The sequence below is a fragment of the Ischnura elegans genome, chromosome 9 (genome assembly GCF_921293095.1).
Source record: "Ischnura elegans chromosome 9, ioIscEleg1.1, whole genome shotgun sequence".
Classification (NCBI taxonomy): Eukaryota; Metazoa; Arthropoda; class Insecta; order Odonata; family Coenagrionidae; genus Ischnura; species Ischnura elegans.
In genome coordinates this window covers 62901143-62925154 of record NC_060254.1, presented here as the reverse complement: position 1 = coordinate 62925154, position 24012 = coordinate 62901143, and the positions used below count along the sequence as shown (strand labels likewise).

Genomic DNA, 24012 nt, shown 5'->3' with positions numbered 1-24012 from the left:
CGCCCTGTGAGGTGACCTTGAGGCGAGTTGAGCGCTGATACGACGCAGGCTGCTAGCGGGTAGTTGAGTACCCTGCTGGCTGGTAGCGCTTGGCTTAAATAAGGATTATTAATACCTTATCAAACGAAGAAAACTTTCCGACCTTAGCCAGTCTTAATAAGTGATTATTAAGACATGTTTCCCTGAGCTCTGTGCCTCATGCATGCATTGGTAACCTCAGACGATGTATAACTCCTATCCTCTCGTATAGAAACTAGGTCCCTGTGACGTCACGTGGAGTGGCATCGCATGGGCGCCAATCTGGCCCTTTTCAAATGAGGATAAAAATGGACCATAGCCATTCGTCTAAACCGGTATTTCTAAAACGAAATAATTTGTATATTATGAATGTACTAATGGTGGGCAATAAATGCCTTTCGTTTTCTTTGATGAAGGAAACTACCCTATTCTGGAAATTCGTGGCTCTACCTTTAGTAAATTTGGCTGTGGTGAATGAATCAGTCAGATGGTTCATATACTAAGGGATGAAAGATGAGGAGTATTTTTGTAGGGCTACATGCGAGAGAGGATTTATCTTCTAAAGTCCGAATCACACGAACATTTTGCCGTCCTTTAGAATTGTATCTCCAGCGATAGGTTTTCGGGGACCAAAATCGAATGATCGCTCGACCCATCATTCTCTGAATCACTTGGTCGATCTCACCGTTCCTTTTTCTATCGCTCAAGCCTGAATAAAACGATCATTTTTCACGTCCCTTATGAGGGACAGCTCCAGCGATGACGGCAAAATTAATGTTTCACACGATCATCTTCCGCGATGGCTCGAGGGATGGGATTTCAATCCTTTTTTCAATCATTCGGTTCGTTCCCTTAATCCGTTGCTTAAACCATCTCTGTCATTGTCCTTCAGCCAGTCCCACGAATATTACGAAAGAGGATCCCCATGTCGGCCTCTAAATGTGTTTTCACTCACCGCGCATTTAATTGGGATTACTAAAATCGCCACTCGCGTCGCTGAAGGACAAATTTATCCGAGTTTCACTGAGAAATAAAATATAATTAGCGGTTTTAATCAAAATTGATATACATGATGATGTTATCTATCAAATGTATAAAAGCTCCATGCTATTCCTCGCAAATACAAAGCAAAATACTGGAAAAAAGTGGATCTCATTGCACTCATCATCACGCTACGGACATTTTTGAAATCGATTGAAATGCGATCGATGTGGCAGCAGGAATCAACCTTCTATGGTATGGAATTAGGCCTCCTTTATGCAGTCCCCTTTGCAAGGCCCCTAACAGCGATTGCAACGCCAAGCTTGACTTTAAAATAAATTACAGTGGTAAATACGGAAAGTGACTGCAAAAGCGATGGAAAAAAAGGACGTTGGAATTACCGAGTGATTCAGAAAATGACGCTTGGAACGATCACTCTTTTGGTCCCTGAAAACTTATCGCTGGAGCTATCATTCTGAGGTACGGGAAAAAATGAACGTATGATTCAGGCTTAATTACGTCAATTTGCATAATTACAACTGTCATTCAATTAAAAGCCAAGCGTGATGTAACAATCGCTGTAAGCGGCCAAGCTTTCTGATTGGCTGAAGGATGGTGCCAGCGACGAGAAAAGGGACGTGCCGAGTGATCGAAAAAGGGATGGGAATCCCATCGCTCGAGCCATTGCGGAAAAATGAGTCATCTTTTCTGCCATCATTGCAACGATCGCTAGAACTGTCCCTCGAAAGGGGCGGAAAAATTCATCCTATAGATTGGAGCCAAACCTTAGAAACATCTCCTGGTAAATAATAAAATAAGATCAAATACGAATGCATCCATCCTCTCTCCCTCAATCGTTATCGGTTCAAGTTATTCGCGTTCCACAGATGGCTGATAAACCATCAAGGTCGCTTGATACCGAATAAGCATCTACCCTCTGGAGAGTGAAGGAAAACAGCATGACCGCGCGTGTGGCATACATTCCAATCGGTTCACTTAGGTGAGTCTGATCAAAAATAAATAGACTGAAAGCTCCAGGGAAGTCCCCCTTTTGAGAAGAGCGCAAGATGCCATTTCATTCCGCAACTCAACAGCAATCAACCGGTCGCGACCTTGATAAGTACTCGTGCGGCCAGTTGATCTTGATTATTGATACCAAGGAAAGCGATATCAGGAGACTCCATAACAACAAAAGTCATGGATACAATTGAAACAATGAATAAAGATATCAATTATGCACCGATTAGGGACAGAAATAAATATTTTAAACGAAAAATTTATAATGATGTTGAAAATGTTAACCAATAATAAAGGTTCTATGAAAAGAATTACGAAATAAGAAAAGTATGGGAAAAAGGTATCATGAGAAACTAAGAATGGGACGCAATCGTGAATTGAATGAGGGCAATAAAATGAAAAAACGAAGTCAATAATGTCTTCATTGAACGTTTATATACTACAACATCCTCTTATATAATAAACTCATGAAAAAATAACATGTTATCATGCACTGGAAAATACTTATGCAGGATTCGAAATATGGCCTTCGGATAGGTATGAGGGGCTGCTACTAAATAGATTTGCCAACGTAGAGTGACGATTAGTCAATTGAATCTTCGACTAATAACCACTGGAGATGTGCTCCATCCTTTTTTAATTAGCGTCGATTCAGTTCATGATCCACCCCTAACTGAAGCAATCTCTCCACTTCATCTCACCACTCACCATCTCACCAGTTCACCAAAGCCATTACCCCTCTTAATAATACTCCAATAAAAAAATAATGCAGGAAGCATACAGCATAGAGTGCATAAGCATACAGCACAAATATAATTCAATTAATCACCTCAGAATTAACTTAAAGGTAGCAGGGGCGATGATAGGAATCTAGGGGGAGTTTTAAGGCCTGGTTACACGGTACATTAACTCGTACAAGTTAATTTACGTTTTCGTGAATGGTTTTGGTGGACCGGAACGGAACATGTATGAATGCATGAACCAAATTAGAACAGGTTATATTTTCCGTTCATGCATTCGCACAAGTTGGGTGGTTACACGGTGCATTTTGGCGTTCATTCTCGCGTTCATACATTTAGACATTAACCCGTACGCGTTAATGTATCGTGTAACCAGGCCTTTAAGCGCAACTAATACTGGAGGGTATAGGGGGGATTAAATACCCACCAGAGTCAGAGGGAGGTGCAGGCACCCTCCCCTAGAATTTTTTTCAAATAAATGTTTAAAATGGTGAGTTTTACGTCTTTCTAAGAGATATTTTATTAATCCTTACACTATTCTATAAGTACAATTAATCCAATGAAGTAAAATGGATTTAAGTAATAGGGTAGTTTCCTTCATCAAAGAAAACGAAAGGCATTGATTGCGATTCGTTACCCACCATTAGTGTATTCATAATACACAAATTATCTTTGGTTTTTGAAATACCGGTTTAGACGAATGGCAAGGGTCAAATTTTATCCTAATTTGAAAAAGGCCAGATTGGCACCCATGCGATTCCACTCCACGTGACGTCACAGGGACCTAGTTTCTACACGAGAGGATAGGAGTTATACATCGTCTGAGGTTACCAATGCATGCATGAGGCACAGAGCTCAGGGAAACATATCTTAATAATCACCTATTAAAACTGGCTAAGGTCGGAAAGTTTTCTTCGTTTGATAAGGTATTAATAATCCTTATTTAAGACAAGCGCTAGCAGCCAGCAGGGTACTCAGCTACCCGCTAGCAGCCTGCGTCGTATCAGCGCTAAGCCTCGCCTCAAGGTCACCTCACAGGGGGGCAGCGGGAACCAGAAATAAGTCTCACGGAGAGATTTCCCGGCATTCATACTTGCGCGTCGCATTTTCGCGCGCTTGAAAATTTTCACTTTTCATTTAATCGCGAAAAATATATATCGTCATTTAAAAATCTAAATGCGTGAAATACGTTCTCCAGGTGTAATAATCTTTCGATTTAGGCAATAAAAAAATAATAGGAAACCACCCTATTCAAAATTTTCTCTGAGCTCCGGGGATTTGTTATCTCCCTAAACCCTCCCCCCTTCGCTGCGCCACTGAAAGGAAGTACACAGTCACGAATGTATTGCAATAAAAAACTTCTGAGTTTCAATCCACACTATTTTTTTATAAACTGACCCGGGTTTCAGCAACACAGCTGTGGCAAAATTCAGGTCTACTCATCAAAACAATTTAAAAGGAGATATAGGTAGATTTGCCTCCCGGTGATCTCATATGAGATCACTTAAAATTTACAGATTTCGTCATTATCGGTCTGTACATTTGCATATCTAACCTACATCCCATATCTAATAGGTGTATTGCTATGATATCCAGGTGAGATTTTTTAAAAATCCGCTTTAAATTAATTCATATACATACAGGCTTTCGCCTGATATCTGTTAATTTTTAAGTGATCTCGTATGAGGTTACCGGGAGGTAATAGGTTAAACAAAGGTGAATGCCAGACCAGGAGTGCGTGGTTGACCGTTGAACACTGAAGATGGAACTGATAACCGAGGGTGCATTTATGTTTTATAAAAAGGCATACACAAGGTATTACCGACGACCAAGGTATTATTATTTTGTTGGCCGCTTTCACCTTGTCAACAAAAGTATTTAGTAATATTTTCCCATATATTATTATTACAACGTTTTTCTTGACTTACTTTCGTGTCTGTCTGTTTGTTACGGTAGAATTTTGTAACTCAATTTTAACACACTTAACGACTAGCTAGAGCATTGAAATTTTATATCTAGCTCAGAACTGGATGACAATGCAATTTACTTACTCTTTTACCACGATCGGAGCAGTATTTCGTCTAATATTTAGGAATAAAAATTAAATCTGGAGTTCCAAAAATTGTGACCAAAATGCAGGCTCTGCAGTCATTATAGCTGTATTTAACTGACTTTCGAACGAAGTAATTTCAGCAACATGCGCCGTAGCCTGCACTACCTTCTTATTCAATATAAACTGAATTTTAAATAACCTTAATGATAGTGATTAGTATCAATTAGTAGTAGATACTATCAATTATATAACGATGGAAAATGATAAATGATAATGATAATAAACCAAATTCATATTTATTGCAAACACTAAATGTAACATTAAATGCGCCCAACGTTTTTCGTTTTGGTCGTAATGATTGTCATAAAGTATGTCACCATTTGAATAACAATTCATAACGAGACTCCAATATGGACAAAGAAATTTATTTTCTTCTTTTTAGTTGGCGAAAAAAACGTTGTTTTAAAATTTTTTATTTATAATATTATTTACCTGCTTTAGTAAATTGAAATACAAATTAGCTCTAAACTTATGGCTTATTTTACACGCTTTTAGTGTGTTTTAATCCAGTGACAGACGCAAAGAGGGGATAGTGGGGGTTATAGCCCCCCCTTGGGTATCCAATTTACACCAGATAGAATGATAATAATTTTGTTCGGACCCCTTCTACTGCTAGGTTACCCCTCACTCACCTTGTCCCTATCCTGGATCTGCCACTGCTGGCAAGTTCATAATAAATAGGGTGATTATCCTAAATTCCGTTTGTATGAGGTGGATATGTTACACAAGTCGACAAAACAAAAGTCCAACCTCCCTATTATGTGGACCAAAAACGTGACAGCCTGATTTCCCTCGACGAATTCACTGGAATTCGTTACGATAGGCCGTTGCCGGAAATTATAGTGTTGTTATGAATGTAATACCGGGAGTCCCCTCGGCCGTTAAAAAATATAACCTCTCCCCTTCTTTTTCCTCTCTCGACGACCTGTGCTTGGTCGTTCTTTTTCTTGCATCCCCCTCCCTACCCATGCGCGGGATTCAAGGAGCATAGGGCTTTGATTGGCTGAGTCATGGCGGCAGGCTCGTCAACACTCGTCAAAGACCTGACGTCAGAAGCGGCCGATATAAGGCGGTCTCTTCGTTCCTTCCGTTTAGTCGCTGAGTTATATCGCGAAGGCTCAACACTCGACCATGGGCGTTGTGGGAGTAGTCTTTCAAGCATCCCTGCTTCTTTTCGCGGCGTACAGCTCGTTGGCTGACAGCTGGCGCTATGATGGAATCGGTGTGGCTCCTGGACCCACTGTGATCCCAACCAGAGGAGGTGTTTGGCCAAAACCATTGAAGCGGACTGAAGAGGATGGATATCTCGTCGTCCGGCCTTCAGCGTTCAAGTTCAATGTGAGTAGAGTTCATGTGTGAACGCGAAGAAAATGATCAATGGAGTTACAAAGCACAAAAAACTTCCATTTCGATTGCAATTGTGGCTCCAATTCGGCCCAGTCAATTTTCACCCAGCTAATTTATTTTGCCCATTAAGCCCATTTGCTATAAGTTTCATTTCGCAGTGGTATATGACATTCATCATATGTTTAACTGTAAAAATCTTCAAAATATATTAAAAAACCTGTTAATTTAGTTCATTTACTTATATCACGACATGTCGGACGAAAGTCAATATCCTTAGGTTTTCCCAAATTTGGTCACGTTTTCTTCGACTTGGTAAATGTAACTATTTTCATTAAGCATTTTTTCATTTTTTTAAATATACTTAAAAGTGTCTATTGCTATAATTTGACTGCATTTCATTTCAGGAAAAACCTGACAATTTATTCCTCTTTAAATATATATTCAGTGTATGACTAGGGTTATATGTAAGATGGGACTATCTAGTCCCAATCTTGCCCAATAGAGACGAATTATTATTATTATCACTTTTACGGGCTCGCGATCACCAAATATTAGTATTGATTTCACTTGGTATTGATTTTTTCTTTCTTTCTCTCAAGTCCTCATGAACGAAACTAGAATTCTCTTGACCCGCAATCAGCCAAAATGCTTCTCAGAGAAAATTCCTTTCAGGCTGTGAAAAATCTTACGCCTTGTTTTCAGTGAACTCCTGCTAATTAGCGAAAAATCGCACTTTATCTCTTTTCACGGCTAACCATGGAGGCTATGCTCAACTGTGCACCACGATTCTTTATGAATCGGCCCATCTTCAGACGAATTTCAAACTTTTAATTACCTACACCCTTCATTTTTCACCTTTACCCTATTTACTAAGTTAATTCTATCAATACCCACGCGTCAGCCGATTTTGAGTTTGCAGCCAAAATGCGTTCTTTCTTATGATTATGAAACTGTAACGACTCCGAACAACACTAAATTAGAGCAGTGGGGAAAATTTATAAGTTTGCATAGCTCGTAGACGTACAAGAAAGGTTGTTGCTCCCTTGGTCTCACAATATTTTTTCGCTATCATCTCGACAGTTTCCTTGTTTATCAGACGTCTTTGGAGCGATCTCCGTCTATCCGCAGAAACGAGGGCAAACAACACTAGGGAGGATACATCAAGTCCTTTCATCGAGTCGAAATTCCTCAATGGGTCCATTCACGCCAAGAAAGTTCTACATTTGAGGGCACTGTCAAGATCAAGTCAGCGTTAAAATTTTGGCCACACAATTTACGACCTTAGAGGAGTCGTTGAACCAAACTTTAATAAATACAAAGAACTGGTGGGACTTATATTATAACGCAAAGGAAAAATTTTGCTGTAAAATTACTATTACACGTTAAATTATCGCAATATGAGTCTTGTAAAAATGCTTAAAAATGAAAATGATACGAAGCTGTAAAACGCTAATGTTTTTAAATGCCGTACTACTAATCGTGTATCATATTTTTTACACATTCCGATTAACACTTCCGATCTTCATAAATAAAGGACAAAATACCGGATGTCATTAGTTGGAAAACAGCACTTTCCTTTTCTTAGAAAATACACGACTCCATCATTTGTGGAGCTATGAATATGCTTACAGGACGGAACATACTCCCATTCCACGGCAAGGAATATGCTTGCCGACGTAAACTGATCTGCTTCGGTAAGTGTGAAGTAAAATTGTGCCACTATGCGCCTGGAAAGGTGATTCTGCTGCGTTAAGTATCATTAAAGTACGACCTTTTCTATCAAAGACATTGCTGCCTGCACAATGTTAAATTTTAACTTGCCATAGGACAAGGCCGTAGCAGAGGATTTTCATAAGAAGAGGAGATACATATAGAGGAGGGTATTCTCCTCCACTCACTGTAGGCCTTGCTCTCATTGTCAGCTATTCAATTCCATAATTACAAATAAAATCAACCTTCACAGTCTCCAGTAAGTCACAATATCGCATCGCTATGTTAACTCAGGCATAACTGAGTATAATAATTCTCTAACTACTGGTAATGTGGTTATGTAAACCACCACCACACACCCCATAAAACTGGAGGTGATATCTGTAGACCAATTCCTCATCACCTCGTACAGATAGATCAGCAGTCTCCATTTTCTGACCAGCTTAGCTGTCAATGAGTAATAGTTAAGAAATAGGGTACAGGCCCGCATCCTTTGACATTTCATGGCCAATAATTCGTAAGTATTTTTTTCAAGCTTCCTTTTTTTTAATTTGCATTTTTTCCATACATGGAAAATGTAGAAGATGATAATTGTAGTAGAAAATAAAATTGTCACCAAACCACTCCTTCTCAACAATGGACCTGAAATTGTCACAAAAAATAAAATCTCAGCGGCGAAAACTGGTGTCACGCGTTAGTAGTAATAAAAATATAATGGTCAAGTTGAGAGAACTTAACATGTAGCCATGAAGGCTTCCATCATTACATTATAATATCCCGATAAATAATTAGCACAGCAATATCTTATTAGAACTTTCAAAAATTAATTGTAGCACCGGGAATTCATGGGCTTTATTCGTGTGAAATATCGCATTTTGTCTTCATATAAAAATAAAATTCAACTTTTATCACATTGCAAATTCAAATAAATCGTGGAAATATAATTTTACTAAATAGCAAAATATACCGTACAACGGCATTATAGAAACATTCTTAGGTATAGGTATGATCCTTTAAAAATCTAGAAAGCAAGAGAAATAACCTAAAATTAAACGTTTTGGATTATTGAAAACTATAAGTCACTAAAAAGTGTATATAGGAAATATACTTTCAACGCGTGACTAAAATATTTCCACCCTCACTTTCTACCACAATAGTTTTACCTCAATATTGGCACCACAGAAACTTCATAAAATACTGGCTAAATTTATTTACTTAAATACTATTAACGTCCAATTGGATATGGAAATTGTCCCCTTTTAATTTACCGATAGTCATTCACCTTCCTGAAATAAAGTTGAATGTATTGGAGTATTATAAAAACTCGCCTAACACATTGTTGACATGCCGATCTTAGAAACCACTAAGATGCATAAAAACCACCTGAGACGAACCAATGGTCGAAGGAAAAGAGGTTGAACTTGAACTATGACAACGACCCGAAACTTGCCACACAGCCGGCGAACCATCCAAGAAAGCTCATCCGTTGTTTCCTTTGCGGCGCCTTGTAAAACTCTCATACCGTTAGGAGCGGCGAGGAGCTCTTGACGGTCGAGTGATTCGTGCAGTTTTGTATGAGAGTTATTCAGTGCCGAAGACGCGAAGTTCGCGAAAGAAGCTCATCTGCAGGCCTCAAATTGCGTAATCTCGACTCAACAAACGAAATAAAAGAGGAGTAGAGTAAGAGATAATATGTTGTATAACTGTACCAATCGATTAGATAAAATTGATCGAGATTAAACGGTGCAAGTGTGAAAAAATATGACACTGTTAACGAGAATGAAATCTTTAAAGGAAATGGTGCGAAAAACGCGACAGGTCTACATAGAGACTGAGATCATTCCACCCTCACTCCTAACGCTTTTCTTTTTCAAAATTGGCACCCATGTCGCACCAAGATGGAAATTTGGAGGTTATTGGGGACATTCCATCTTAAATAAATTTCAATGAATAGGGTCTATTTATCTACAAAGAATAGGCGACCACGGTAACATTCTTCATTATTTTTCAGAAATTCAGATGCCTCAACATGAAAGCAACAAATGACATTCTTATGTCTCAAATATTGAGTTAACAATTTAGAAAATATGTTTGAAATTATGCGATAATAATCTAAGAACAAGTTGAGAATTTTCTGAGAAAAAAGTGATTTTTGAAACAATGATAGACTCAAACAAAACTGTTGCGTAACAATCCCTGGGCCAATAATTAAAACACTCCGAAAAGTTTGAGAAACTGTCTTCTTTTCCCCTTCAGAACGAACTCCCCCAGAAAATGTTCAGGCCTCGTCCTTGGAATCAAATATCTCTCCTGTGCAGTGATCTTTGCGTATGATGCAGTGCATTTAGGAATTAAGGTGGGACTGAAGATTCACGGTTACGTTCTCGGCCAATTTACCGCATATTTTTTCAAAGCACTGATTTTAAAATCGAGACATATCCATTCATACGTTTCGCTAACATTTTTTAATGTGATAAATGAAATATAGCCGAAGAAGAGACTTAAATTGTAAGAATGTTGATCGTTTCAGTATATATTTTACTCCGATGCGATTATTTTCCAGCACGGTTAACAGATACCAATTTCGTAGGAAAATATAGCTCATTAAAAATTAGGGGACCGAAACCATTACCTAATTGGGATGAATATTAAAGATGGCAAAAAAATTAATTTCAGATATAATTTACCAGTTTCATTTAATTCTTGACTTTTCATGATATGGGACCCTGAGAGAGGTTGATTTACTGGGAAAATGATTCAGAAAATTTTGCAGAATAAATTAGCCTCCTTCGCATATCTTTCGATAAAAAATGAACTAAAACGATGAGACCAATTTCAAAAAGGCGCTGGGGTGATTGGACGAGAGCAAAGAGTGACGTAGGTAACTTTCCAAAGAATATCATCTCCCACCGGCGATGACCGGAGAAGTAGCCTATGGATAAAAAAAACTCGGACCTTAAATAAGTTTAATTAAAATCCGTTACTTTAAATTTTTCGTGAAGGAGCTCCTCTAAAGGAAGTATAGGTAAATTGGACCGGTATACATTCATCTAGCTAAATGGCATTTCCAAAAAAATCAATTCTCTTGAATTATTGAATCCTTTAAAATAAAATAAAATGTGTCATTTTTTATAAATTTAACCTGAAAGAAATATTTTTAAAATCCGTATTAAAAATATGTATTACATACTTTTTTATCTTTCCCGCCGTGTTAACGAGATGAAGTAAAAAAAACTGAATGATTATTCACTCATCGGCCAACATCGTGCCCTCGGTGGCGGCGGGGTGAAGTCCTCGCACGCCAAGCCGAAGGTCGCGGGTTGGAGTCCCGCCTGGGTAAATGGCACCTATAAAGGGCATGGGCGTCTGTGAATGTCCTTCTTTGTTAATTTTTGTTGATTCCCCGTTGTAAAGGCCTTAGATGAGCTGTTTACCGGGAGATGTAAATAAATAAATTAATTTGCCTTCAACTAGTTGGGAGTCTGACCTTAGGTTCATACAAGCTTTACACTCAGATTGGGTGCATGTGGACGGGCATTGTCATGCAGTGAAACAATCTCTTTACTAAGCATTCCTCGTCTTTTGCTCTGGATTGTACGGTGAATCTGAAGAAACACCTAGGAGGTCAATGCCATGTTGATAATTAAAACATAAAAACAACAGTTTTGCAGTTGATGCGTAGTTTTCCGCGGCCTTGTCTTGATGATGTCTCCATGTTTCTGGGTTTCACCGCATGGATTTTCTTTGTGACGACAGTTTCTCCGGTATTCCAACCGGCGTCTTCAGGTCGATCTCCTGAGAAACTGTCGTTACAAAGAAAATCCACGCGGTGAAACCCAGAAACATGGAGACACCAACAGTTTTTCAGAGTCTGTCAACTACGGCGGCATTTGTCCATGGCGACGGAATACAAAATCTTGTTGTTCGATATGATTAGTGCCATAATATCGACGGAAATTGTTTGGAGACGTAGCTCAAAGTGTGGGCTTTAATTTAAAAATTAAATAGTAGTTATAAAAAGTGGTGCATACAAGCTTTCCACTCAGACCTTGCAATTCAATGAAAAAGCAAACCAACTCCCATGTTCTCATGAGAGTTCTCAGATGCAATTGACAATTCAGGTAATTTTCCCATTCACGCACGGAAGCATCCTCCCACCCCTCTCCGGGCTTCACCTTGCCTTCCGCTCTCCTGCACTTTGGTCCCCACTCCACATCCGGAGGGAATTACGAAAGGAGACGAACGAAGGTGCTTCCCCGGCGGTAGCGCAGGAAGACGCCTTTTAAGGCGTAGAGGATGATAAAGGACAACTCTTTGTTCCGAAATATTAGTCGGTGACACAAGTCACCATGCTTGTCGAGGCACGCGGACACAATATCAACTGAAATCAGGGCTGTTTAGAAACAATTTGTTAAGAACTATAAGAAAAAAACTGGGCTTGGTTGAGCTTAGTTACACAGCTTAGGAGATTTGTTCGCAACTGCACATTCCAAAACAAATATTTTTTTACTTAATCTCTTTAAATATAGATTTGACACAAGAGAGGACATATATCAAAGTTAAAAAGCCCAGTTTGGGTGCAGAGAATGTGGATAATTCAATCCTTAAACTTTTGATTGAATACTTTTTCCAGCCATTTGAGCCGACCAGAGTGCCATTTACGAAACAAATGTGATGGGACTTTATATCAAGCATCCATGTGATAAAAACTGAAAAAGTAGCTCGGTGACGTGCCTAAATTTTATTTTTATTATCATTCATATTGTATGACCAATATCATATCAGTTTTTCTGTCAGCATAACATTCACATTCAGTACTCAGAGAATTACTGCCATTGGAGCATATATATTTAAAAATGCGAATCAATACATAATAACTTTTCGTGGCCGCCAATCAATGAGGTACAATTGGAAGATTATATATGACGTTTTATGTAGGTAAAATCAACTTTGTTTTATAATTTTTAACAAGTTAGGGTTACATACTAAAAGGCACTAAAACAGTTACATTACAGAACATCTTTTTAAAACATCGTAATTGGTCGCTCACGAGATTTTTAATGTGGTACTTCTTTGCAACCCTTTTATAATGCTGTAGTCACAATGAACAAATAATGAATTTTATCCCTTTCTGAAAATAATACTCCCTTTAAGTAATAATTGATTGTTATTGTTGATGATTTTTGGCGTTTTTAGCCCTACTGGCCGGATGGTAAAGTAGCATATCGATGGAAATGAGTAGTTTCATAAAAAGTAGATTGCAATTAGGAGTTAGGAACATGTTTTTAATGCAGGGATTAAAATTCAAATCATCTAATATGCAATCGCTACCAGCACCTTGGTATTTCCCTTTCTCTGCTATTTAGGTTATACCACGACCGTAGGAGATGCGATGACCGATGCGAGACAACATTATTGAGAAAAATTATCATTTAAATTTAGTTTAAGCCTTGGTTCCTCAAATTCACGATGGTTACAGTAATCAATTCCTCATCTCTATATATCGTTTAACTTTTAGTGAGATATCATTTATATCATCATTTCATTTATACATTAACTCAATTATCTCATTGATTTATTCACCCGACAATACTCAAACCACAGAGTAACCTCAGCGCTCTCTTGCGAGTGCTTCAAAGTTAAATAGGAGCAATGTAAACAAAATCATTGGTGTAAAAGTATTTTAATAGAGAAAATTTAATATTCTTTGTTCAATAAATTATCTCCAAAGCAAAAATTTCGTTTGCACATTTTAAGTTTTCGTTAAAATTAAACTCTCATTCCTTTCATTTCACTCTATGTGACGCCAGGCGAACAATCGTAATTACTCACATATTACTTAATTCCCTTACAAAGTAACGAGATACCAACGTTTTTAGTGTTTATCTCGATAACTATTTCATCGATTGTGATTTAATAATAAATATAAAATGGAAATTGTATTTATTTACACGTTTGCTATTAGCAATTCATTATCGTATTCATAATTTTTCCGATGCGTCTGTAAAAGTTACAATATTAGTACTCTATAGAATTGTTCGCACAGTAGGCAAAGGTTAATAATATTCCGGTGAGTCATGGAAGAAGGAAAGATCTGCTACGATTTCACGGATCTTGCTATGTGAGCACTATAGCGAGCACGACTGATATTTTTAAAATGCGAATTTCATAATATCCGCTCTTTCAAGACAATGCACGCTTGCTTAAAACAAAGGAAGACAGCAAAGAAATGAACTTTATATATACATTGAAATGGAGAATGCTGTGTCAGGACAATATTTGAGAATGGTTCAACGACCGAAACCTGTGGCCTTACCATGGGCGCAGCTAGGAATTAGGGCTGGGGGGGGGGGTTAGGTGCAACTAATACCGGGGTGTATGGGGGTATGTAATACTCACCAGGATAAGCGGTATGTGCGAGATTAATACATTACGGAATATTAAGAAAATGGTTCAAAATGGTGAGTTTTACGGCTTTCTGAGGGATATTTTATAAATCCTTACACTATTCTTTTAGTAATATCAATCCAATTAAGTAAAATGGATTAAAATTAAAAATTTCTCCTACCTCTGGGGGGGGGGGGTTTATCCTCCAAGCCCCCCCTCGCTGCGCCACTGGGCCTTACAATTTATGTTTGCGGAAATCTAGCTAGACTTGTAGCCTCTATCAATCAACCAAGGATAGTTCTTCATTTACGAGTTTTTGTCATGAAAAAAATCTTGGGAATCCAAAATATATTACTGCCTAAATTCAGAATTCTATCATAGTAGATATAAACTACATATAAATATCTTCAATTAAATAGCATTTAAAATAGTTCAATAGACGAAGGACCTGCTTCTTTCATTAAATAATTTATATGTCGCGTCCTCGCAGTGATGATCCTTAGACGTGACGAAATTTTTCCTTAAGTAAATCTGATTTTCCGTGAAGCTGAAATAGGTAGCACGTAAAAAGCTAGATCGAATCAGGTATCTCCATCTCATTCCATAATTACATTCCATTGTTATCTCTTAACTACTCTCGGGTTAAATCGAAAACTTAATTTATACTAAAATAAAACTAGATTAAAATTATTATTTAAGAACTTCAAATTTTTCGAATGGTTCTTCTCTACATATGAGAAAGTAATTTGAAAATTAAATATGATGATCAATGATAATTTTACAATCGATTCATTTTTGTCTACCTATTTTGTTATTATCAATAATGAGGAAACCTTTGTAATGAATAATGACCTAAATCTAATTGCACCTGATTTCCTCCTGATTTATGAAAACCTCAGTTGCATACGCCTTAAATTAAATCCACGACTTCCAGCATTTTTCATGTCTATATTATCTCATATGGGTATCTTGCGATCTGTTTTCAGCGAATTCAGGATTTAAATACTGGATGGATTTAATATCACCCTGCCCGTCTCGATTCTCAAAACACTAACGGTGTTATTTCCAGCAAACGCTTTTTCAAGAGTATATTATCTCATATAAGTATCTTACGATCTGTTTTCAGCGAATTCATGTGTTACAGACAGGATGGATTTTGTATCATCCTGCCCATTTCTATTTTTAAAACGCTAACGGTGTTATTTATTTATTTATTTCATCACCAAAAACGGCACAAAGGCTTTTACATTGGCTGTTCATTAAATAAATAATACCTAAAAGATAACAAACAATAGCACAAAAAAATAAAAACTAACAGACAACAAAATTATTAAACATAAGAAGGGGCACTGTTGATTAGACAATGGTGAATTATTCAGATGGCATTTTAAGGTGGCTTTGTAACTAGTGGCAGAGGAAAATAGGTCCAGGGAAGGAATTTTTGAAGCTATGGAGTTACACAAGGAGGGGATTCGGTAGAACAGAGAGCGTTGAGAGATGGAGAGACGGAATCGCGGAATGTGAAGCAGAGAGTTGTTTCGTAAGGGGCGAGGAGGAATATGAAAACGGAAAAGAGGGAGCATTTCGTTTGTCCGTAGGAATGTCCGCTAAAGATTCTATGCAGAAACATGAGGTCAGATAAGACACGGCGGCTTGTTATGTTAGATATCCTGTTATTTCCAACAAACACTTTAACCATCAAAATAACCGCACCTTGCGCATAGGGATTTTTTTTAAAAAGGACCTCTCATATAATACTGCTAAACTAGTAACCATACTGATTTAAAAAATTATACTACATCCACCAAACGCTGTGGTCACTACGTCTCTACTTTACACAGAAAGAGGACGTCTGTCTATTCCTTCATTTACTCTCACCAGATACGATTTCCATGAGGAAAATTGGCTCTCTCTTACTTAACCCCTCTATCAAAAGGTCTTCCCAACTATGCACAACCTAAAGGTCGTAAGTACAAGGCAGCTGTGGAAATGAGGAAATACATAGCGAAGAGGAAATTGGCTAGTTGAAAAATAGAGCAGAAACGTGATACGAAACAACCCTATAAATTAGACAGCCCATGATGATAACGAATGGTTGCTTGGAATAAACGTAATGTTAGCATTATCCAGAGTCAGCAAGAAGACTGGAGAGATGCCCAAGGACCTTATCAGCCCATTCATAACTATAAGGCACATGAAGCAATCGGTTTAATGTGCCATGAGCTGGGCTAAGTGCAACATGTTGGCTATTTTGGATTTTCCAGGATCAGTGGACAGCTTAGATTCTTCGGTCACTTAGTTTGAGCGAGTCGATTGAACAATACAGCATTACTTTGAAAGTGATTCCACTCATGTGAAAAATAAATGTAGAAGGCAAGGTTACAGATAGGAAATAAATTTTTGAAACCGGAAGTGATAAATCAAATATTGAACACAATGAAGTCGTGCAAAATGTAGAGCACCACAAGAAAGGCACACATGGCTGAGAAAACGAATTTTTTAAATCAACTATTTATATTTGTGTAAGAGTTTTGACAACAAATACTCAGGTAATGGTGGCTCTGAGAATAACCGAAGATGACGGTGTGCCATTGAAGTACGGAAATAATTCGTGAAATTAAAAATTGTGTTCTTCAAAGAATTGAAATTAAAAATATTTCTGGTCCCAGTTCCTCATCCTAAACGTTCCTCTCTTCCGCTGATGCGTGATAAATGCATGCTATGGGATGGAGCGAATCCCAGCGCAAAACCAAACCCTCGTTAAAGGTGACAGGAGAGATATATGAGGCAAGGAAGTCGCGGACAAGATAACAGCCCTGGTGATGATAGCAAAGATAAGCAATGGAAACATATGGCAAAAGCCAAAATTCCGATTCGGATGGAAACCTAATGGAACGTCGAAAATATTATACGCACCGAAAGAACATCACCCCAACCCTCACTTCAAACCATTCTCATTGGTTATTGTCCATTTCCTTCACTTTTCCCATCCCTGCATTTTCCAGCGTTCAGCCGATCATGAAACTACGAAGAAAAAATATCTACGTACACTAGGGAAATAACTTATAATGATTTAAATTCAAAATTTCTTCAAAGCGCTAGTGAACGGTAGTAATAGTTCCTTCAAATTCCCTTGAGTCCTTTGATGATGAAAATAGCATAATTTTCCTTAAACGGCAATTTTTGGTCCTTATTTTATCGCTAGTTAATCCTGCATGAAAATATGTGATAATAATAGAAAGTTCTTATATTGCATTGACTCTCATAGCTATGCGCTGAAAATTTCTTCAAAAATTGATGTTCCAAAACTATCGTTTTCCGAACGCCCTCAAACGATCACTCCTAAGAAAATATTCTCATTGGTTCTTGTCCCTTCCCTTCTCCAGTCTCTTCATTCCCCAGCGCTCAGCCGATCATGAAAATGCGGAGAAATAACATTATAAATTAAAAAATTTAAAAACAACGTTTTTCTCACCAACTAAAAAGAAGAAAATAAATTTCTCTGTCCATATCTGAGTCTCGATATGAATAGGGTGGTTTCCTATTATTTTTTTATTGCCTAAATCGAAAGATTATTACTCCTGGAGTACGTATTTCACGCTTTTAGATTTTTAAATGACAATATCTATTTTTCGCGATTAAATGAAAAGTGAAAATTTACAAGCGCGCGAAAACGCGACGCGTAAGTAGGAATGATGGGAAATCTCTCCGTACGTCGTATTTCTGGTTCCCCCTCCGCCCGGTGAGGTGACATTGAGGCGAGGCTTAGCGCTGATACGTCGCAGGCTGCCAGCGGGTAGCCTAGTGCCCTGCCGCCTGGTAGCGCTTGGCTTAAATAAGGATTATTAATACCTTATCAAACGAGGAAAACTTTCCGACCTTGGCCAGTTTTAATAAGTGATTTTTAAGACATGTTTCCCTGAGATCTGTGACTCATGCATGCATTGGTAACCTCAGACGATGTATAACTCCTATCTTCTCCTATAGAAACTAGGTCCCTGTGACGTCACGTGGAGTGGCATCGCATGGGCGCCAATCTGGCCCTTTTCAAATGAGGATAAAAATGGACCATTGCCATTCGTCTAAACCGGCATTTCTAAAACGAAATAATTTGTATATTATGAATACACTAATGGTGGGTAACGAATCGCAATTATTGCCTTTTGTTTTCTTTGGTGAAGGAAACTACCCTATTGTTACTCAAATAGTGACATAATTTATGGCAATCATTATTACTAATTTTACGTTTACGATTACGTTCTAAAGTCAGTTAAATACAGCTATAAAGACTGCAACGCCTGCATTTTGTTGGTCAATTTTGGAACTCCAGATTTAATTTTTTTTCCTAAATATTAGACGAAATACTGCTCCGATCGTGGTAAAAGAGTAAGTAAATTGCATTGTCATCCAGTTCTGAGCTAGAAAAGTTTCAATGCTCTAGCTATTTGTTAAGTGTGTTAAAATTGAGTTACAAAATTCCACCGTAACAAACAGACAGACAGACACGAAAGTAAGTTAAGAAAAACGTTGTAAAAATATCGACACATACAAGGAAAATAACTTTTAATGATTTTAATTCCGAAATTCTTCAATAGCGCTTATGCACGGTATTCAATTCAGTATTTGTTTAAAAAATATATTTTTGTATCTCTACAACCAAGAAGGGTATTAATTTAATAAGTATGCTAAACCACATTGAAAGATTGCTGTATTTTGTTCACAATAATGAAACTACTTTAGGAATCATTGTGCCATTGAGCTCAATTGTTGTATGTTCTTAGTGGACGCAGAGGTCCAAGGACAATAAATTTATAATATATTGTAAGTTACTAATGTTTCATTAAAATTCCCTGAAATTCCTTTGATGACGTTAATAGCAGAGTTTTTACCTAAACGAAAATTCTCTGGTGTAGATTTAATTATTATTTAGACGTGCTTGAGTATTTGTGGTGATAATAGACCGTTCTTAGAATGTATTGACTCTCATAGCCATGCGTAAAGAATTTCCTCAAAAATTACTGTTCGAAATGGAGATATCGTTTTCCGAACGCCAAAAACCTTGCCAAATAATTTTTTTTAAATTTCAATGGGGAAATTCTTCCATTCACATGAAACAGTTATCCCTATTAATTCATTCTCTCAGTTTTCATTCACTCCTTTATGAAGAAATTAATCATTCCCGTTCTATTACATACTTCATATTTGGACGGACTTGTGAGTCCGTTTATGGTAGGTGAAAATACTGGGGTCAACACCCAAATAAGGAAAATGAGGAAATTTAGAAAGTATGTAAAATTCCCAAAAATACTTATTGACAAAATACGCAGGATTATAATAGAGAAATTAATACATCGTCCTAGATATACAAGTCTCTATATATCATGGCATTAAACTTAAATATGGCGAGGTTCTAGTCCACTACAGATGTTATTACCTTTTCAAGTGATAGGTTAAGAGTCCCGGTACACCAATACCATTGGTCAATGGTCAGTGCTGTGCCCGAAGGCCAGTGGTGTAGCCAGGAGGGGGGTCCGGACCCCCCCCCCACCCCCGAAATAAAAAAAATATTGAAATATCATGAATTTACAAAATATTTATTTAACAAATGAAGTTTTTTCGATTATGAAAAGTGTTAAAATTAGTTTAAAACCCATTACCCTGTTTTTCAATAATTTTCCCCCCTGTTTTTGAACCCCCCCAGAACGAAATTCCTGGCTTCGCCGCTGGTTGAAAGAATTCCATCGTATGTTAAATCTCTGTTATTTTTTTATGAGGAATCAGTTTAAATAGTACCAGTGCATGTAAATGCTACTAAGTTAAAAATGCATTTTGCTATGTATACGTGGCTGCCCTACCGAAGAGCTAAAAGATCTCAAAATAGATCGTTAAGTATTTTAAACATAGATCAGATAAATTAATGAATCGAAGTTCATTCATTTGTGTAAACAGAAAAGGTAGAGTCTAGGGAGACCGCTAGGGAGCGTTGTAGCTAAGTCCGTGGAGCGCTAGGATTCCCTCCGACCCTCCGATGAGTGCTGATTCGGTTGAAACCTTCCGACCACTTCCGACACTCTCATTCATAAGTTCTCGAAGTGCGCGGTGGCCTAGGAAACTGGCACCCTTACATTGAATGGGATAAAATTCAAAAGCTTCTCTCAGTCTGGCCTGAGCTATGTCCTCGCCTATCCCCACCAAACATCTGGTGAGTATTACCATTGTACTTACAGGGTATATATAGTGAGATAGAAAACCTTATTGAGACTTGAATATGTTTTCAGCGACATTACTTTAGTAAGAACTAAATCTACTGTGCTGAAAGCCATCAATTAGACCAGCTGGCAAGATTGGGTCGCTCAATCCATTTCTTTTTTTTTAATATAACGTCGAAAGCGCGAATGAAAATTAGGTGAAAGTAGATAAGGATGTTTTAAAAGGTATCACACTATCTGAAATTTCCAAAGCCGTAATCGCGAAGGAATAAGAAGGAACTGCAAGATATTCGATAAGAGATCGATTGTTTGTTTCCGTCCACCGAGATTAACAGCGGTCAAATTCAAAGAATCTTTCATATCTATCCAAAAAATATGGATCCATTACTGCTCTCTTTCAATATGATCATTTATAGCTATTTTTTTCATCAAAGGAATACCTTCCTCCAACTAACACTTTTAAGTATGATAGATGGGTAGCTGATAAATGTGTACGTGATAAGGATATTCAAATAAATGTCGGCATCTAAATAAATTTACTGTTGAAAATCACCAATGTTTTTTTCCATTATTTAATTAATTTTTTATTGTCTGAATATGAACTTCATCATTATTAAATAAATATTCAAGGTAATTTTGTATTATGAAATAACGAAAGAAAATAAAATACTCAAAATTGTTTCTTAACAAAAAAATGTTATTGAGAAATTGATACCGCGTCCTAGCAATAAGATACTCGAGATTTCATGGCATTAAACCTAAATATGGCGATTTTTAATGACCGCTACAGAGGTTTTCAGTTTTTCAATTCTTTGACCGCCTTTATCAATCAATCATCTACCTACACAAGTATTCTGTCACACAAACTCATTCAGCTCAAAAAATTTTCTATTTGCAAACAGGTAAATGGACACGACTGTGACCTTCTCCAGTCAACATTCAGCCGATATTATGGCGTGATGCTGTCAGCAAATAGACGAAGGACAAGAATGAGCCGAAACAAATCGTGGCGGAAGGATGCGAACTTCTTGGGATATTTGGACTCGCTGAATGTGGAACTCTCAACTCCTTGCGAGTTCATGCCTCACGCTGCGATGGAGGAAAGCTGTAAGTCATTTGAGGATTTCAAAAGAATTTATGAACTGATTTTCGTCACAAATTTCTCAGTAAAAGAACTTGTGGGAGATAAGAGCACAGATAATTCCCATTAGAACACTTTTCCATGACGTAACCGGGTTTGAAAATTCGAGAATCTCTCCATCCTTCGGGTTTTCGCCGACCTTGACCCGAAGACGCCAAGTAGAATTCCAGCGAAACTCATCAACCTTAGACAAATAGCGCGACGGAAACCCGGAAGATGGAGAGATCAACGAATCCAGAACAAAAGACAACGCCACAGAAAACTACGAGTCGATTTTGAAAATTAACTCAACTTGAAAATATTTTTTTTCTTTTACTTTTATATTTAGATTTTCTCTTTCTCGAACAAAGAAAATTATTAGTATCATAAAGATTAAGTGGTAAAAAATAGATGGATTTCATTTCGAACCCAAATATAGTAATACATTTAAGTTGATAAACGAAAAGATGTAAATATTTTGATAACGTCATTAAGGCAATCAAAATCTCTGGCTCTTCATTAATGAACTCGCGAATACTTCGAAGTTATCAGTTTTCGGGTCAAGCGTCACAAAAATAATAATGGAACAGATTTCTGTAAACCAAAATATTTAAGAAGCACCGATCAAAATTTGACTGATCACCACATCTCGTTGACACTAAAGTCATAAAAACCTGATGTTCCGAAATGCAATTCCTGCCAAATTCCAGGAATTATTGCAATTTTATATTTTATAATTCCGCAATTTTTATATTACTCTGACGATTTAAATTTTTTTGTGAGTTATACTCTGACAGCACGTGATTATTTCTTTCCTCTGTCATCTCATATTATTCCAGCACTTGCAAATTCTTTTTCATTTATAAATATAACTTATAAATAAAATAAATTATAACTTTATACTATTTGTAATCAAATTATCTCTAATATAACAACGAAATTTTAACCTATCGTCATTCAATTGGAATTTCGGAATGGTAAAGATGTTTTCCGGGAGTAAATAAATTTTTCAATACTCCAGAATTATTTCATCACCGACAAATTAGCAAAAAATAATGAATAATATCATCCTCAATTCACAGATGATCTTCATATCGCGAAGGATGGCTCCTGGTTATCTTCTAAATCTGTCTGGGGTATTTTGCGTGGCCTGGAAACGTTTGTTCAAACAGTGGTCTTATCTCCAGATGGAGCAGCGGTGAGTAAATTTGGTATTGACGTAGTGATAAATTCTAAGGTAAATAGCGAAACTTCTATCGCGTTTTGAATGAATTTCATCATCTCTCCTATGTGTAGGTTACCATTTTAGAGCACAAAAGATATCGAAATTCAGAGGAGGTACTTCACCACCAAGGTCATCAACGCCGTAAGACTAGGGTAGAGAAGAAGTAGGGTAAAGAGAAACGGGCCGTCGAAGTTGACCTGTTTTTAATGAATGGTACTTAGGGGACAGACCCAATCGATGGACGGAGTGCTGTCCTTGAAGTAACCACCGACCATCGACCAAACGATGACCGAGTCTTCATACTGCAATCTCCGTCTCTGCTGGGATTCGAACCCAGGCCTTTAAGGTGGAAAAAAATCATCCGCCACACACATCAAGCATCGGAATCAGCGCTAGGCGAGGAAAGCAGGCGATTTGGGGCCTCGGCCTCAAAAGGAGACCTCGTAGGCTCGGAAAAAGATTGAAATTTAATTTAAAATGATAAGAAAATTAATTGCAGGAATATTTCTCGGGTTTCCCACCGGGTGTCGTATCGGGTTGTAGTTCCCAACGTTTCCATGACTAAGTCCGTCATCGTCGTCAGGAGTTAATGTTGAGCCAAGTTTTTTCCCCGGTATTTATACTCATGAGGGCCGTTCAAGTGGGCCCTGATTGGTCCTTTCTGAATTGGGGTGATTTATAGTGATTGATTTTTATTGAGAATTTATAGACTTGAACGGCCCTCATGAGTATAAATACCGGAGAAAAAACTTGGCTCAACATTAACCCCTGATGACGATGACGGACTTAGTCATGGAAACGTTGGGAACTACAACCCGATACGACACCCGGTGGGAAACCCGAGAAATATTCCTGCAGAGCATACGCCGGGAAAAACTCAGAAAATTAATTGCTTATGTGAATTTTCAAATGCCGTAAAACACAACTTGAATTGGTGAGAGGACAGGAAAAATTACAAAGCATAATATTAGTTTAAATAGAGGGTTGCCACTGCAGTACCGTTTTGCTGAAGTGGCAGTACACCTGTATATGAAGTTCCGGGAAGGCCGAGCGCGGGGTGTAACTGAGCGGAGAGGGTTTGTTTACTATTTTCAGAAGACTACGGCTAAAGGTTTGTATGCGGGGACCTCTTTACCTATCTTGCT

At 37.7% G+C, this 24012-nt stretch overlaps 1 protein-coding gene across 1 annotated transcript in view; it reads left to right on the top strand.

Moving 5' to 3' along the window:
- Window positions 1–5959: 5959 nt before the first annotated feature.
- LOC124165299 (beta-hexosaminidase subunit alpha-like) overlaps window positions 5960–24012 on the top strand; it is a 28134-nt gene continuing 10081 nt past the window's right edge. The window contains exons 1-3 of the mRNA XM_046542647.1: window positions 5960–6207; window positions 21425–21629; window positions 22725–22840. Of these exons, the coding sequence (XP_046398603.1) occupies window positions 6001–6207; window positions 21425–21629; window positions 22725–22840 (528 nt within the window). The 5' untranslated portion in view covers window positions 5960–6000. The remainder of the gene's footprint in view (window positions 6208–21424; window positions 21630–22724; window positions 22841–24012) is intronic.